The sequence below is a fragment of the Phoxinus phoxinus genome, assembly GCF_949152265.1.
Source record: "Phoxinus phoxinus genome assembly, chromosome: 2".
NCBI classification, from domain to species: Eukaryota; Metazoa; Chordata; class Actinopteri; order Cypriniformes; family Leuciscidae; genus Phoxinus; species Phoxinus phoxinus.
In genome coordinates, this window is record NC_136877.1 from 52,387,050 (window position 1) to 52,405,376 (window position 18,327).

General features: G+C 41.9%; 1 protein-coding gene across 1 annotated transcript; it reads left to right on the plus strand.

The window, feature by feature from the left end:
- The first annotated feature begins 2,016 nt into the window (after positions 1–2,016).
- On the plus strand, positions 2,017–17,929 carry LOC306993222 (uncharacterized protein). The gene is made up of 9 exons (XM_079602869.1): positions 2,017–2,212; positions 3,189–3,227; positions 3,409–3,667; positions 9,059–9,198; positions 12,001–12,283; positions 14,769–14,914; positions 15,852–15,922; positions 17,229–17,322; positions 17,411–17,929. The coding sequence occupies exons 1-9, from the start codon at positions 2,179–2,181 to the stop codon at positions 17,431–17,433; spliced, it is 1,089 nt and encodes a 362-aa protein (XP_079458995.1). The 5' UTR covers positions 2,017–2,178; the 3' UTR covers positions 17,434–17,929.
- The last annotated feature ends 398 nt before the right edge of the window (positions 17,930–18,327 follow it).

The window sequence follows — 18,327 nt, forward strand, 5'->3', positions numbered from 1 at the left end:
GGTGGGCACGCACTACCGATGATGGCACAGTTGTCGGCGCGACAGGAGGATGAAGGCTGAGGTAGATAGTCTATAGGTAGTTAGTAGATAGTGAGGTAGATAGGGAGATAGTCGGTTTGGCATTCACCAGTCACAGCGTATTATCAGTGAATCACAGTTGTCTCTAACGAAAGTTTATAAATCTATCCCGGTTAAAATGATCATTACAGAGGCGGGTTTTGGCGGTACCTTCAGCTCTTCATCAAGGTGGCTCTTCACAAAATGAATCCACCTCTTCTTGGTGTGATCGTTTTTCAGAAATTTAAATAAGGACACCGATCTGTTTTGTAAGTGATCGCATCCAGGTAGTACGCATTTCCGTGACGAAGGCATAGCTAGCTAGCAAACTGTAGGCTGTAGTAACTAATAGTACTGACAGTAACTCGCGATTGAGCGGTGAACTGATGTGAATGTGCTCTATTGTTAGGGGCGGGGCCAGGAGCTCAGTGGCTCCAGTGCGTCATCAAGTAGGGGCAGGGCCAGGAGCTCAGTAGCTCCAGTGCGTCATCAAGTAGGGGCGGGGCCAGGAGCTCAGGGGAGTCATCAAGTAGGGGCGGGGCCAGGAGCTCAGGGGCTCCAGTGTGTCATCAAGTAGGGGCGGGGCCAGGAGCTCAGTGGCTCCAGTGCATCATCAAGTAGGGGCGGGGCCAGGAGCTCAGGGGAGTCATCAAGTAGGGGCGGGGCCAGGAGCTCAGGGGCTCCAGTGTGTCATCAAGTAGGGGCGGGGCCAGGAGCTCAGGGCCTCCAGTGCGTCATCAAGTAGGGGTGGGGCCAGGAGCTCAGTGGCTCCAGTGTGTCATCATCAAGTAGGGGCGGGGCCAGGAGCTCAGTGGCTCCAGTGCGTCATCAAGTAGGGGCGGGGCCAGGAGCTCAGTGGCTCCAGTGCATCATCAAGTAGGGGCGGGGCCAGGAGCTCAGTGGCTCCAGTGCGTCATCAAGTAGGGGCGGGGCCAGGAGCTCAGTGGCTGCAGTGCGTCATCAAGTAGGGGCGGGGCAAGGAGCTCAGGGCCTCCAGTGCGTCATCAAGTAGGGGTGGGGCCAGGAGCTCAGTGGCTCCAGTGCGTCATCAAGTAGGGGCGGGGCCAGGAGCTCAGGGCCTCCAGTGCGTCATCAAGTAGGGGGGGGGGGCCAGGAGCTCAGTGGCTCCAGTGCGTCATCAAGTAGGGGCGGGGCCAGGAGCTCAGGGCCTCCAGTGCGTCATCAAGTAGGGGCGTGTCCAGGAGCTCAGGGGCTCCAGTGCGTCATCAAGTAGGGGCGTGTCCAGGAGCTCAGTGGCTCCAGTGCGTCATCAAGTAGGGGCGTGTCCAGGAGCTCAGTGGCTCCAGTGCGTCATCAAGTAGGGGCGTGTCCAGGAGCTCAGTGGCTCCAGTGCGTCATCAAGTAGGGGCGTGTCCAGGAGCTCAGTGGCTCCAGTGCGTCATCAAGTAGGGGCAAAAAACCCGGAACACAGCAATGGTGAAAAACTGTTTAACGGTCTAACTCCACAATTCAGTACTTCACAGTTCACACCGAATCAACATGCACCAATGCTAAATGTTTCTATATATATCCTAATCCTGAACTTGAATTAATACATTGTTTAAATTAATACATTGTTAGCTAACTGTGTGATTTGTATATGTACATTTGTGAAATTCATAACTTGGACACAGTCACCTCTGATAACAGATCACTCAATGATGCAATTTCTGTAAAGCTTTGAAACAGTTTGAATTGTGAAAAGCACCATACAAATAAATGTGAATTGAATTAACACAATAAAGACTTTAAAATATATTTTGGGGGTTAATTTCTCTGCAAACTTGATGTGTGATTAATACACATCATGTAATTAGATTTCTTTTTTTTTATCGCTTAACAGCCCTAATTTAAACACAATGTAAACAAAACACACCAACAACCAATCAAAGCAGCGAGGATTTAAGGGGGCGGGGTTTAAAGATGACAAGATAAAAATAAAGAAGGGTGGAGAGAGTCGAAGAGAGAAAGTTGTCAAGAAAAACATCATATCCAACCAAATTAAGCCAACAAAAACACTAAAAAGAGGTCATGTTCTTTCTGCTTCATGCATGATGGAAATATAGACCGGTAATCATCCTCTCTTTTATTTTAAGTGATCTTCGTATCTGCTGAAAAGAGATGTGGATGTTCGGACAACTGTTTTCACTTCTCGGTAAGGATCGCTCACTTCTCTTGTACTAAATAATAGCTGATAATAGCTGATGTTTACTTTGAAAAATAAATCTACTCTTAAATGGAATACTAACAAGAAGTTTGATCTAGAGTGCTGATGACTTGCAACTAACCATTTAAAAATGAGCAACTAATTATGCTGTTGAATAAGTGATTAAAAATGTATGTCACACTGACAACTCCACATAACACACAACTGATTCTGTTTTCTGATTTCAGAGTTGGTTGTGCCATTTTTGTTTTAATATGTAAATGCATCTCTTTTACAAATAAGGTTTTAAGCAAATTATTCCTTTAGTTGATCGGTAACCTCAACTGCATAGGTTTGGTTTTTAGCAATTATATGGCCTTTTATAAATCACAGATGCACTAAATGTGAATTTGTTTAGAAAGCATATTTATAAAAGTACGTGTTGGTCTACTGCCATTTGTTCACTGTACACAAAGAGTCCAGATATGTAAAGAATGATGTACAGTTAGTCATTATAAAAAAATAACAATAACCAGGACCCTGTCACAATTTAAATTATCAAAACGTGAAACAAACAGGTTACTTTTTTTATTTTGCAGTGGCGTCATAGAAGAACTATTTTCAGTTTCCCAAAGAACCTTTCAGTGATCAGTGACCTTCCAGAACCATTATTGTATTAGTGTGAAGAACATTTTAAAAGTCAAAAAACCTTTAGCGCAATAAAAAAGGTTCCATGGATGTTAAAAGTTCTTCATGGAACCATTAATGCCAATAAAGAACCTTTATTTTAAGAGTGTATGATTCCTGCTATGTGAAAAACGTGAATCCAGAGCAATTAAAACAGAACAGCAAATCAGAATTTAGAAGAATAGAAAGAAAACGGCTATCACACTAAACCTTTGCCTAAAACGGTGAGCACATTTTCATGCTTTTCCATGAAATTATTCCAGATTTATAACCATTTGCTATATATTTTGGCAAACAGGCACTGTTGCCATTCATGCCGGGACAAATGACTTGCAAGGTAAGTGTTTCTTTAATATTTAAATGAAAGAACATGCTCACAGAAGAAACAAATTCAGTGTAGGTTACTGAGAACGTCATGCTCTGATTATATTATAATGCAGCGACACTGCCCATTTCCACTGCAGGTGAAATATTAAATAAAATAACATGTTGTTTTGTATTTTCTTAACCCTTTCTAGAGAATATTAAAATCAAGGGAAAAGCTGTACAGTCATCCATATTTTACCGCAGTGCTTATTCTGCGATTGATAATTGTGATGTTTGCTGCACCCACACCAACACCGAGACTAACCCGTGGTGGAGGCTGGATCTAATGGACTTGAATAACATCACAGGAGTGGTCATCACTAACCGGATCGACTGCTGTCCAGGACAAATCGATGGAGCCGAGATTCGCATCGGAAACTCCCTGGACAACAACGGCAACAACAATCCCATGTGACGTTCTTTATAAGAAAAATTAGCTTTTACTCAAAAACACGTAACAATCAAAATGTGAATGGTACTCCAAAAGTATGACATGAACATTGAAAATACACTTAAGGGAAACACGTAATTTTCGCAAAAACTCCCATTTATCGCAAAAAAGTTTTTACGCTCGCATGAAGTGGTTTTTCAAGCAATTGATCCCGCAAAAAAAAGGACAGGTTTTGCGCATTTACAGGTCACCTGACGTAGATGATGCGATGTGTTTGGACAGAATACGAGACAAAGTTATTTATTAAATTCATAAAAGACAAAAGAATTACAGGAATACTGGATTCTAAACCTCAAAGAAATGCCACAACCAAGACCTCGAAGCGGAAACGAGGGAGAAACGCCCAGAAACACCTCATACAGTATAGGCTATATGTGCCGCTCACAGTATGGGACTTACCATTAATGCTTGGATAACACGCTTATCTCCTTTGATTAATAATAATGGCTAGTGTGGCGTCTGCAATATATAAACCTACCAACATTTGTTGCCATGATTTTTGGAATGACTTTTCCAAAGGTTCCCAGAGGGAAAAATGACGTTTTAGTCGCATAACCTCGGTTAATGGAAACGTTTTTTATCGACATTTAGAAAAAAAATCGTAAAAGTTTTGTGTAAATCTGTAATGGAAACACGCCTAGTAACGCTCTGTTTAGTTCCTGTCTCTATAAAGCATGTCCTCCTTCTGAAAAGCATAATGTGCCCTGATTGGTCGGCTGGACCAGTGTATTATGATTGGTCAAGCGCTTCGAGCATGTTTGTGGAATGCCACCCCCCTTGCAAAAAAACCTTGAGGAAACATCCAGGTTACTAACATTCCCTGAAGGAGGGAACAGGGATCTCATCTGAGAGACCAATCACCTAACAGAATAAGCCAATGCACATTAGCGAGTGAAATTTGCATCGCAACCCGCTCCCCTGCATCCGGGTATATAAGGCAGCGTGCTTGAGAATACTCACATTAAGTTTTCTGCTGAGGAGCCGAGACGGGGTCCCAGTCGTGCCAGCAGAGGTACAGGAGTTGTGGCGATGGTAATTAACGTCTCCATTCCCTCCTTCTGGAAACGGGGGTTACATTAGTAACCTAGACGTTCCCTATCAGTCAGTGACGTTTGCCGTTAACATCAGTGACTGACAAACTGGGATCCCTATTGAAGATGCCACAACTGCTGACCCTTCCAGCGCCCTGAGCAAGCCAGCTGGTCCCCCTGCACCTGGTGGGGCAGAAGAAGGGACAGGCACAGAGAATGTCAATCACTGAAGTTCCTATTACCCTGTAGAGGGAGACTATTGGATCATCCTGGGAAAGTGTGCATATTTCAAATGGAAAGCAATGCTACGTAGACCACATCCTGCCCGTAGGGAGGTAACATGTGGAGTTGCACATATGGACAGACCACGAGGGCAGTGACACATATGGAAGATCTCTGGTAGATCCCGCCTTGTCCAGGTGTGGAGTCAATACCGTTACAGAGATGTCAGAGAGGACTCTGCCGAGGGAAAAACACGGACTCGCCAACAGGGAAGCCATACCGTGGAGGAATACACATATGGGATAACCTAAATAGGGGAATCACAACATATGGGCATCTAGTCTAGTACATGGGGCTGACCAACCGGGCATTAACACAAGTACTAGACCTGGTGTCAGATACCTTTGCCACATCTGACTGCTGAGGATGCTGGAGGAACTCCACCATGGTTCACCAGCCAGGGAACTCACCAGAGAAGCAGATGAAGCGCTCGTATCACGTCCTCAGAGGGGAATGGCGCAGCAAGCGAAACACCGAACCATCCTTTCTGCAAATGACCAGTTTGTACACAACACACAGGAAGACACTAGGGATGGCAAGATTCACCGATTTGCATCGGTGCATCGGCATAAAAGCTAACGATGCGATGCATCGTTTAAATAAGTTTTGAAACGGATACAAGTTGGCATTTGTATCGCAATGCATCGTTTCTATCATATCTGCATCTGTAAAAAACGATTTATTCATATATAATTATAAGTAGATGCGCTATACTTTTACTATTTAGAAAGTGACCAATCATTTGTGACCAATATTGTATTATGTAACTTGGATTGATTTCTCCTTCTGAACTGTTGCTCAAGCGCATTCTCTCATCATCCTGCAGCTGCTGCGTGAATATGACGTATCACAACACTACGGAGACAGAGGCGTGTCCTGAAAGTCACATACCTAGAACTAGCTATATTTTACATTTTATACCTACGCTATAAAATACAGGCAGTACGACTAATTTAACAACACACTTGAAGCGCCGACAGTGTGAGTGCATCCTTAAATTGTTTCACTGTTAAATGTGTGAGCTGTTAAAAGTGTAAATGGAGACAGGACAGGAAAAGAATGTCTGTTTTGATTTAATCTTTTGTTTGTGAAAGAGCCATGCATTAAAAGTCTGATGGCACTTAAGCCGGCTACTTTATGATTTGCTGTATGTCTGAACAAAATAAATAAAAGTTAACTATCTATACCATATTTTTTTCTCCATTACATCGTATTACATTAAATCACATCACATCGAAATCGGATCGCAACGCATCGTAATAGTAGTGAATCGTATTGCATCGCAACCTGCTTATATGTATAGTTAATGTATCGTATCGTTGGCTATGCATCGAGATGAGTATCGCATCGGCCTCAGCTATGGAGATGCACATCCCTAAAAGACACCGGCTCTTTACTCAGAGAATGTAGAAACTCACGAATGTGTTAGGTGTTGTCCAGCCCGCAGCTCTGTATATGTCTTCCAGAGAGGGGCCATGTGCAAACGCTTAGAAGAAAGCCACACTCCGTGTTGAGTGAGCTCTCACTCCCAGGGGGCACGGCTCATCTTGAGAATGGATGTCCAATAACCATTGGGCCAACCTCTATTTGGAGACAGCTTTTCCCTTCTGCTTGCTTCTATAGCAGAAAAACAGCTGTGGGCACGTATCCAGGCCGGGGTCTCAACGTGACTTGAGAGTTAGCCAGCCCGAAATTCCAGGCAAGCTTCATCGACCGAAAATACCCGCAGGTCCCCCACCCTATTAATAGATGTGAGTGCAGTCAGGAGTGCTGTCTTAAAGCTGAAGTCGGCAAGATTTTTTTAAATCATATTCATTGAAACCGACACTATACTAACAACATAAATCAGCCTGTTTTAGAAGAAGAAGAAAAACGCGCTTCTACCTCCGCTACCTGGAGCGTGTTATTTGTTTTGCAAAAATCCACCGCTCTCGGTTCTTGTGGTCCAGTTAGCTCAGGGGTATGTGAGATATGACTGTCAATCACAGTTTGTGCACACGCCAAATCTCCCCCCTCCCCTCTAGTGCACGTTACAATATCACATGCACACGCCTGAAGTTTGCAGGTGGGTTGGATTGTAAGAAGCGTGATGTCGGAGAGAAAATATACTCACAAGTTTCCAATTCCTCGGTTAACAACCAGAGCTAGGTGGTCCAAAACAACCTAAGAAAAGAAAATGATGCTTCGATGCTGAAGAGACGGGCACTTTCACATAAAATCTGGTACACACGCACTGACGAGCACAAACTCGATGGGAGGGTGCTCGCGGTAGTGAGGGTGGGGCATGAGAGTTGTAAACATTCAACATTTTGTCCCCTCAATCTGCCAGACTTGCCAACTGCAGCTTTAAGATACAGGATCTTAGTCTCCACTGACTGCAAGGGGTCAAAGGGTGCTCTCTGTAAGACCTTCAGGACCAAGGAGAGGTCCCAAGAGGGTATAAGGCTTGGCCGAGGAAGATTCAAAGTCCTGGCACCTCTCAGGAACCTGATGATCAAGTCTTTTTTCCCTCCAAAGACTTACTGTCTACTGCATCGTGGTGTGCGGCGATAGTGGCAACATACACTTTCAGGGTGGAGAGAAACAGCCTTCGCTTCAACCTGTCTTGTAGGAAAGAAAGCATGACATTAACAGGGTATCTACGTTCATCCCTGCGGGAAGAACACCAATCAACGAAGAGGTTCCACTTTAAAGCATAAGTGCGCCTCGTAGAGGGGGCTCTAGTTGAAGTGATAGTGTCAACTACCGTTGGTGGTAGGTCAGTCCTCCACGTCCTCCTGAAGGGTGCAAGATGGTGTCCCGTCCCTGAGAAAGCAAGTCCTTCCTCGGGGGGATCAGATAGGGAGGGGCTGTCGTAAGGAGCATGAGTTTTGGTAACCTGGTCCGGGTTGGCCGGTAAGGCACAACCAACAAGGCATGCTCCTTATCCTCCCTAACCTTGAACTATATCTGTGCGAGCAGGCTCACTGGGGGAAACTGGGCCAGGGGCCAGTTGTGGGTCAGTGCATCCGTGCCGAGGGTCCCCTTGGTCAGGGAATAAAACAACTGGCAATGGGTTGTCTCAGAGGACATGCACAGGTCGATCTGGGCGACCCTGAAGTGGTCCCAAATTAGCTGGACTGTCCGGAGTTGGAGTCTCCACTCTTCCCTGGACATACGCTGCACGATTGAGCTCGCCCGGGATGTTAATGGCATGAATCGACCTGAGTACGGACAAACAGTAGAAACTGGTGCAGAGCAAGTTGAACAAGTTGAGATAGTTGAGAATGCAAATGCCCGCCTCCTTCAACAGAGTGAAGGCTGCCTCTTCTATCTTTGTAAAGATGCAGGGTGACAAGGACAGGCTGCTGCCTTTCTTAGGCATGATGCAGTATGGGGTATAAAACCCTGACTTTATGTCCGCTGAAGGGACGGACTCAATCGCATCCTTCACCAATAGGACTGCGATCTCCACACGCAGGACAGGAGCATCCTTGTCTGTCACTGAGATAAACTGGATGATGCTTATCCTGGGGGGACACCGGGCGAACTGAATTGCATAGCCGATGATCAAAGTGAAAACTACGTCCGCTCGCTCCGAAGCGAAAGCTTAATGTGAGTATTTGCATGCCGCCTTCTATACCTGGAAGTGGGGGAGCGGCTTGCAATGCAAATCTCACTCTCCAATGTGCATTGACTTGTTCTGTTACCACTCAAAGGTGATTGGACTCTCAGGCAAGATCCCAATTCGTCAGTCAACATCAAAGGTGACTGACTGATAGCAAACTACTACTAACTAACCCACCCTTTTATTGTACATACGCCTTAGGGGGGAATTACGTAAATGAGGAGTATTGTGATGTGTTCGTTCTCAGAAGAAAAGCCAGGACCATAATGGAGGCGTTTCCGGGAGTTAAGAAACACACTGATAATTACCCTAACAAAAGATGAAGATATAAAAAGGCATAATAGGACCTCTTTAAATGGATTTTAAAAAGAGAAGAGACTTGATATTGCTTTAGTTCATGTGAAGTAAATAATGTTTCAAATTCTCTCTAGATGTGCGGTTATCTCTGGTATTCCAGCAGGTCGATCCGTCTCTTACTCATGCAGTGACATGGAAGGCCGTTATGTGAACGTGGTCATTCCTGGAGATTCGAAGAATCTCACTCTGTGTGAAGTGAGAATCTACGGAACAGGTAAAAATACACAATATACAATTGATAAAAGTATGGAATAATTCAGATTATTCTCCAAGGCTGTATTTATTTGATCAAAAATACAGTAAAAACAGTGAAATATTACAATGCAAAACAGCTGTTTTCTATGTGAATATATAGTAAACTAATTTATTTCTGTGATCAAAGCTGAATTTTCAGCATCATTACTCCAGTCTTCAGTGTCACATGATCCTTCAGAAATCATTATAATATACTGGATTACTGCTCAATAAATGTTTCTGATTATTATAAATGTTGACAACAGCTGTGCTGCTTCATATTTTGTGGAAACAGTGATACACTACCATTCAAAAGTTTGAGGTAAAAAAATAAAAGACCTAACAAAATTAATACTTACATACTGCAATCTGCACATACAAATTCAAGATGGCGGCTTGTTTGCAGACGTGTGCTTGTCTTTGCTTTTGTTTTAACTTGGTTTTATTAGTGTTTGTGTCAAAGTATTATTTTTATTTCAGTTTTGTTTAGTATATTTTTGCTTGACAGCGTTTTTAAAAAACGCGACTATCCATCCTATGGGTTTGTGTTGCTGCCTGATAAGACAACCCTTGGTTTAGTGATACTGTCTCTGCCCTTATTAGCCAGAGAAATGTTGCCTGGGCTAAGGCGAAGAAAACCAACAATTCACTAGATTGGAGTAATTATAGAGAACAACTAAATCAAAACGTGAATAGTATCTTTCTATGGTAAATTAAAATTTTAATAATCCTAAAGTTTTGGAAGTTAGTTACATCCCATTGAGGTTAGTTACGTCAACATTTTGTGTTTTTGTGTCATTTGGATTACTGTTCTGTTGTATGGTTTGTTGCATCAAGCAGTCATTTAAAAAAATTACAAGTGGCTCAAAACAAGGCGGCTGCAAGACTGGTTCTTGGTTGTTCTTCGAGAACGAGTGTTGTAGAGATGCATGAACATCTTGCTTGGCTGATGGTCAAGAATAGACTATCTGTTAATATGTTAGTATACTTTCATAGAATTATTAACACTCGGACTCCTAAATGTTTTTATTATAATATAATTGACTATTCAGATATGCATTCACATTACACAAGAGGGGTGCATAGTCGACAGATTTGTTTACCCCTACCTAAATCTGACTCTATGAAGAGGACCGTGTTTTATAGGTCAATTGTGTTTTGGAACAATCTTCCAGCTGGGGTTCGTGAAATCAAGAGAAAAATTGGTTTTAAAAAAGACTAAAGATTGTATATGTCTTTAACATCATAATATCGTCTGGATTGGTTGAGCGAGGTTGTATCATGTGCTATGTTGTTTTTGTTATTTTATTATTATTTTAATCAGTATTTTTTGTATTTTTCTTGTTCTTTTATATGTATTTATATATAATATATTTGGGTGTAATTGTGATTGTAATTGGTGGGTTTTGTATGTATTGTTTGGACCCCAGGAAGACTAGCTGTCGTCTCGGCGTCAGCTAATGGGGATCCTTTTAAATAAACAAATAAACAAAACATGAAATTTATAAATTAAAGCTCCAGATAATTTAATTGGTAACCAAACTGTAGTTAACCCATTTGTGCCCAAATTTTTCTGAATGGTTTCATGCATATAGTTGTGTTAATAGTGTCCTCTGTGAACATGTTCTGCATTTTGTTTTGTTTTCTTGAAAATCGTATTTGAATGTGCGGCAACTATAGTTAGAACATTTGGACATTTTTAGAGCAGATTTTTCTGATACTTTTAATAATAATTTTTCTGTTGGTTTAAATATCTATTAATTCTGGTACCTCAATGATTTCTGTTGACCCTGTTAAACATTGCCCAGAACAAGCATTTACATATTCTCCCATTACAACTTCTCAGGTTTATAATGCTCTAGTGAAATGAAACATTAAAAAATCAGCTGGAATGTTTTTTAAACGCCTGCTGGTATTGTGGCAGGGCCAATTGCTGCTAATATCGTCCCAAATATGTGGAAATCTGTAACAGTCATCCCATTATTAAAAAGTGGAGATCCTTCAAATCCTAATAATTATCATCCTATCTTCAGATTACCAGTTTTAGCTAAAGTATTTGAATCATTGATAAATGATCAAATAAAACAAACATAACTAAACAAAATAGATCCTTAATGATCACCAATCTGGTTTTAGAGCAGGTCACAAATGACGTTATAAAATCTTTAGATAGCAAAAAGTCATGAGCAGCATAATTATTGACCTTTCGTAGTGCCTTCTGTTGACCATAATCTATTGTTACAGAAACCTCAGGTCTATAGTTTTAGTGAAGCTGTTCTAAAATGGTTTGAAAGCAATTTTTTGTAAGTGCATTTAATGTGTTTAGAAAACTATAGTGATATCTCAATGGGATTTACCTGGTTAAATAAAGGATAAATAAATAAAATTCATAAAAGATGCATTTAACTGATCAAAATCAGTGACAGTAAAAATGTATAATGTTACGAACGATTTCGGTTTCAAATAAATGCTGTTCTTTTGAACTTTATATTCGCAAAAAGAACCTGAAAAATATATACAAATATTGTTTCCAAATCTGAAGCAGCACAGCTGTTTTTAACTTTGTAATATTCAGAAATGTTTCTTGAGCAGCAAATCAGCATATTAGAGTGATAGCTTAAGGATCATGTGACACTGAAGACTGATCACAGTTATACATGTATTGTAATAATATTTCATAATTTAGTTTAGTTTTTACTGTATTAAAAAAAACTGAATTACTCAGAATCCAAACTTTTGACTGCTATTGTTAGTGTTTACAATATGCCTAATCTCTTTCCAGATAATGTGAAATTAACTGGAAATGCTGTTCAGTCATCTGTATTTCAATATTTCTGGTCTGCTGAACGTGCGGTCGATGGAATAAAACTTGCCCCAGACGAAGCCACATATTGCGCCCATACAAATGAGGAGAATAGTCCATGGTGGAGGCTGGACCTGCTGGACGAATACTACATTAGTGCAGTGACCATCACAAACAGAGCAGGCGGCCATAGTGGACGGATCAACGGAGCGGAGATTCGCATCGGAAACTCCCTGGAAAACAACGGCAACAACAATCCCAGGTTACAGTTCCTTTTCAAAAACGGTTCACTCGCATTGCGTGGCTAGACGCTATGGGAAAACTCCTTTTCTCGAGAATATTGAAGCCTTTATTTTAAAACGCAGTGCAGCTGCGAGCGGAGCCAGCCAAAATAGGCGGAGCTACTGACTATATAAGCATGCCATTTCACCTTAGACATCAGATTTATTCTCCTTCAGCAACGACCCACCTCTTCGCTGATCTTCTCCAGCTTGAAAGCTTTAATAAAGCTAATAACGCAGCGAATCTGCAGCAGCGGTTCAGTGGATGGTGGCCTCCTGCTCAGCGCTTCTGACTCGACAGCATCATCCGTTTCCCTGCGGCCATCCGGCGAAGTATTTTTTTAATGCGCATTTTTAACGCAAATTTCTTTCTAAAAGAGCAGCGCAACGTTGTTTCAAATGCCGCGCCCAAACTGTGTCACATGCAGAGCCCCTCTGCATCTCACAGACGAGCACCGTGAATGCTTTTCCTGCCTGGCCAAAAATCATGCAGAAACGGCACTCACAAAGGGTGGATTTTCTCATTGCGCCCTCCCGCATTTTTAGAGAGTGACCCGGCCTTAGCACCCTCTCGTTTCCCGCCTCCAAGGAACCTCGGAGGAAGAAACGGCGGGGTCAGAGGACACATGAGCGCACGGAGACGAGTGAGTTCATGCCAGCTCAGACCCCGCATGCCTCACTCTCTCCACAGAGAGATATTTTGCCGGTGCTCTTCACCAAAGCAGATCAGCACCCCTCCTTTGAAGCGGCCGGCCTCGTCTCGTTTGGTGGATCAGAGGAAGACCTCCACGATGACAGCCTGTCATTGGCGGCCTCTGAAGGCGAGAATTGGTCGGGCTCAGTCATTGACCCCGCCCCCACTTCTCAGTCTAGCAAAAGTGACGCCACGGCAAGCACAGACGCCGAACTTCTCCGCGTTCTCACCAGGGCCGTTGAAGAGCAGGAAGATCCTACTAGAAGCCGCCTCGATGAATGGTTCCTGCCAGGGCGCCAACTGGCCCCTCATCAGCGTTCAGCTCCGTTCTTCCCTGAAGTTCATGACGAACTGACGCGCCCCGTACTCGGCCCGCCTACGCATTTCCGCCACTGCAGCGCTCTCAACTCTTGACGGCGCAGAGAAAAAGGGATAAGAAAAGAATTGGGCGCTGGTAGAATTAGAGCGTCACCTGTGGCTTAATCTCGCGGAGATAAAGGACGTCGACAAGACTGCCTTCCTGGACGCCGCCGTATCTACCACCGGTCTCTTTGGTCCCGCGGTGAAGGGCTTTCAGCCCCGCCCAGCGGCTGAAACCAAACAGCGCCCGCAACCAGCTAAACGCTTCCCGTTCCCGAAACGCCAGGGCCCCCGCCAGGGCCTAGAATTAAGCCGGACCCTGAGCCTTGGAAGCCTTCCTAGTCCAAGGACAGAAAGGAAGAGGAGGGGGTTAAGTCTGACTGTGGCCGGACCACCCCTGAAATGAGCTCACGCGCTTCTCCCAGCCCCCTTTTCAGTTCAGGCTGCTGGAAATGTTCTGATTGCAACCAAAGGGCCCGTTCTGACTCACGCACCCTTGCAAACAAACGCTCTTTCAATAGCGACAAAAATAAAGCACAAAAATTCTCAGAAAAAGAGCACTTTTCCTCTTCAAAACACCTGGGTGGCCGGGTCCCAGACACACGGCGGCCCGCCCTCATACTTTATTCAGCCCCTGGTCACTCGGGCCAAGGCCTGGGAAGCCATCCCCGATGTGTCAAAATGGGTGCTGAAGACAATAAAACGAGGTTACTCGCTCCAATTCGATCACAGGCCATTCTTGAGATTCGCATTCGAGGGGGTGGCTTATCAGTACACAGTCCTGCCATTCGGGCTGTCACTGGCACCTCGTAAATTTACAAAATGCATGGCTGGTCTTCGCCGTCCATATTTGTGGGGTTTTACAACCCGCCCATTTTGGCGGGCTCAGCTCACTGGTGGCGGGACGCGCCCTGATAGGTTCGCGCAGCCACGCCGCCTCGCCATAGGGTCGTGCAGTTCCTGCAGCCCAGACAATCAGCACGCTTATAGCTCTGCACTATGCTGGCTGTGCAGCTGCACTGCGCTTTAAAATGAAGGCATCAATAATTTTCCAATAGCATCTAGCTTATGTATGACCAAAATCACTGGAGTATGTTGAGTCTCTTTCGCACTGATAGGAAAAAAAGCGAGGTAGTCGACCCCAGGGGGGTTAAATATGTCATTTTTGTGATCAAAGATGAATTTTAAAGGATAAAAGTATTGACTACAGGGGGACTTTGATTGCTTCCCTACTGTTGCATTCTGTACTGTACTACAGAAATATATTTGTTACTTTGAAGGTAGATATAAGCATTTTTACCAAATGTTTTAAGCTTTTCTAAGATTTGATTCTACACGTTGTGGTGTTTTTTTATTTTTAAACGATGCAAAACGATTGATGTGTTTTCCTTCATCTCTTTGACTCTCTCCAGATGTGCTGTAGTTCAGAGTATTCCAGCAGGCGGTTCTCTCAGCTACTTTTTTCCTCATACGAAGGGACGTTATGTGAACGTGATTATTCCTGGAGTTAAGAAGATTCTTACGCTGTGTGAGGTGGAAGTCTATGGGATTTTGCCAGGTAATTCAGGGTGGGTTAAGGCATTAAGGTTAAGGTTAGGTTAAGGTTAACCTTAGATAAGGTTATGATATCAACATTTTTGATAACATTGAAACCTCAAAATACTCATCACCAATTTCAATTGCTGCTTTAAAGATTTAATTAAAGTCACTTGTTTTTAATCAGAAATTCTTTAAAAAGCAAGCAAATCATAAGCTTTTGTGACGGCACAGCACGGCAACGCCACATGAGCGCAGGACCGGCCTGTGGAAAATGCTAGGGGTGCAGCCCATCCAAAGGGGAGTGTTTGTGATCCAAATGAGGTTTTTTTTTGTTTTGTTTTACTAATAATATTTTAATGCTATTGCACTGTTTTCGTAAGGTGTACACTCAGGTACACTTTTCCTCCTAAAAAAAAATTGCATCCAAAATGAAACCGTATAAACACAGTATGAAGCGCTGTTAAGAGCATACCAGATAGATAGATAGATAGATAGATAGATAGATAGATAGATAGATAGATAGATAGATAGATAGATAGATAGATAGATAGATAGATAGATAGATAGATAGATAGATAGAAGCCTGGAAAAAAAGGTTATTACTGGTTCCGGTTCCGACGTCACAAACCAAAATCAAAATCACAAGCCAAAAAGTCTTACCTGTTCTTCAATATTTTAATGTAGCCAATGTTTGCATACATTAATAATGGTTTTATGACAGCCACCCTTTAAATGTTTATATTTGTACGAGTAGAAACATAATTGTATTGTTAATTACATAATTATATAACAATAACCTCTGAATGGAGACAGTTAAATGTCTTACGGCCTTGTTTTCACTTGCACAAATTGAATTGTCTATCTTGAAGAAAGTCCACAATCCCATTCATCTGTCTAGTACAACTCATCCAATAACATGTATGTTCCCTTTACTGTGTTGATGTGTATTTTTACAGTGAGAAAACACTTTGTGAGGATTAAATTTGTCTCCACTTCTGACCCAGAGAACGACAAACTCCTTTCTCAGGTTAGGAAAAGAAAATACACATTCACTAACACTAGAACTAACTAAACTGTAGTTCTCTGCTCATGTTCACTGCTATCCTATTCATCAACTTGGCCTTTTTTTCTGAAATATAAAGCAGGCTAACATTGAAAAGACACCTTAGTTGAATATAAAAACAGTAAAATCCACTACAGTAATAGTTGCATGTATTTTTACTTTTAATGGAGTCACATCATGCATTTGTTTTTATTTTTTCCACTGACTCTATGTATCTGTTTCTCAAAGATACAGTAGCAAAATTAACTAAGCCGTTTTCCAGAAACTTCCTTCTCTCTGTTTCTCAGAGGTAAATCAAGCCGCCAGTCGTCGCTCGATCTGCTGACCACTAACAGTTTAAAGAAACAAATGAGACAAACATTGAACTCCACAACCTTAAATAAAGACACTTTATAATCTCAAAAATCTCAATTCTGACCTTTTTTCTCACAGTTGCGAGTTTACATCATTCTGAGAAAGAAGGAAAAAACTGAATTGTGATATAAAATTAAAAGTTTTATTAATGTATTATTTAATTCCATTGCAGAAGCAAACAATTGAGTTGTTCTGATACAGTATGCTTAAAGGAGAACTCCGGTCAATTTTAACATTGAGCGCAAAGTGGAAGTCCAAAGTAGTCGATTGTCGAGTTCACGCGCGTGATCATAGTAACTAAACCTATGCGCGTGAACTCGACAATCAACTACTTTGGACTTCGACCGAAAACAGGAACTAAATACAGGTATTTGCGCTGGCTGATATAACATTTTTATTCATATCTTTCACATCTACTGCAGTCAGATTCACTCGTGTTCACTCTTAAGGAATCACTCAACATGGCTGGGCACTTGTAATGACACATCAAATATTTTAAGAGGATAAAAGCAGGTTTAAAACTTGCCCCATTCAAGTCAATAGGGTGTACATTTTAAAAAGAGGATAACACAGTGTAGGCAACACCGATTTTTGTCGTTGTTCTCTGTATTGACAGCACTCCAAATTTACTAAAAATTGAGCTCAATGTTAAAATTGACCGGAGTTCTCCTTTAAAAAGTACTATGAACTCTTTTATGAAAATATTGTAAAAAATTATACCATCTGATGATAATGTTGAATCAAATAATAACGTGTCGAAAAATCTTCATCTGCCTTCCTGCAACCATCACATTTTTATTAATTAATTTATTATTTTAATTTTGTGGCAGAAACAAACTTCCTTAAGTTGTTCTGATATAGTATGTTTGAAAAGTACAATGGACTTAATCAAATAATAACGTGATGATGTGTTTAGCTTCAGTCTGCTCTGGCATCACGAGGGATCACTGGTGTCACATTGTCCTGGACAAAACCTCCTCAGCGGGAACAGAAACGGGATGTAGAGGAAGGTAAATACATTTACACAATACAACTCTTGAGAAATGTATTATTTGGTTTAGACATCATTATGAGTGTCTTAATATGCTTTAATTACAGGTCCGTGTCAAATAATACAATAGCTGGATGCACAACATGTCTTTAGGAGGAATCAAGATTCCTGGTGATGCTGCATGACAAAAAAGTGAACATATAGTGAAAGGAAAAACTGTTTTTCATCTTATAAAAAAAGTCAAATTACCATGCATAATCTCTGTATGAAATTCATGTTTGAATTTAGTGTAGATCACAACTTATCAAACCACCAGTGTGTGGCACTGTTAGGATAAATATGTTTGCATCTCCTCTTCTGTCTATATAATCACTTCTTACACCCTGTTTAATCACACGCTCATAAGACATGTGGCTAGTTATTCATTATCCATAAGTAGCATGGCATATATGGTATAATTATGAATTGTATGAGTTGTTTGTCTCTCTTTGGACTCTTTCAGCTCAGCTGAGTCTCATTTCTTTTCTATATGGAGTTGTTATTCTCTTTGTTGGTTTCATCCAACACCCTAGATATGAACTACATGTATGGCTCGAGTACAATAAAGCTGACTTTGAGTGAACTGCACTTCTGTGTGTATGTGTGTGTGTGTGTGTGTGTGTGTGTGTGTGTGTCATTCTTGGTCCCCAGATCTGCTCTGTCTGCATTGATCATTAACTTAGTTAATTACTAATATCTACTTTTATCTAACAGGCACTATATGAAGCACGACTGTTTCTCTGTTCATTAAAGTGCCGCTATTATGGTTTTTCTAATATTCCCTTTCATGCAGTGTGTAATATACTGTAGCTGTTTGTGAATGTAGATGTTCTACAAAGTTGTAAAGTTGAAAGATAAATAAAGTTATTGTCTCCCAGAAGAAATAATCTACTCTGAACCACCTTTACGAGTCGCTTGGGTTTCGAATCATACTGCTTTACGGTTCTACGTCAATAGAAGATACATTTGCATATAATGCCCGTCT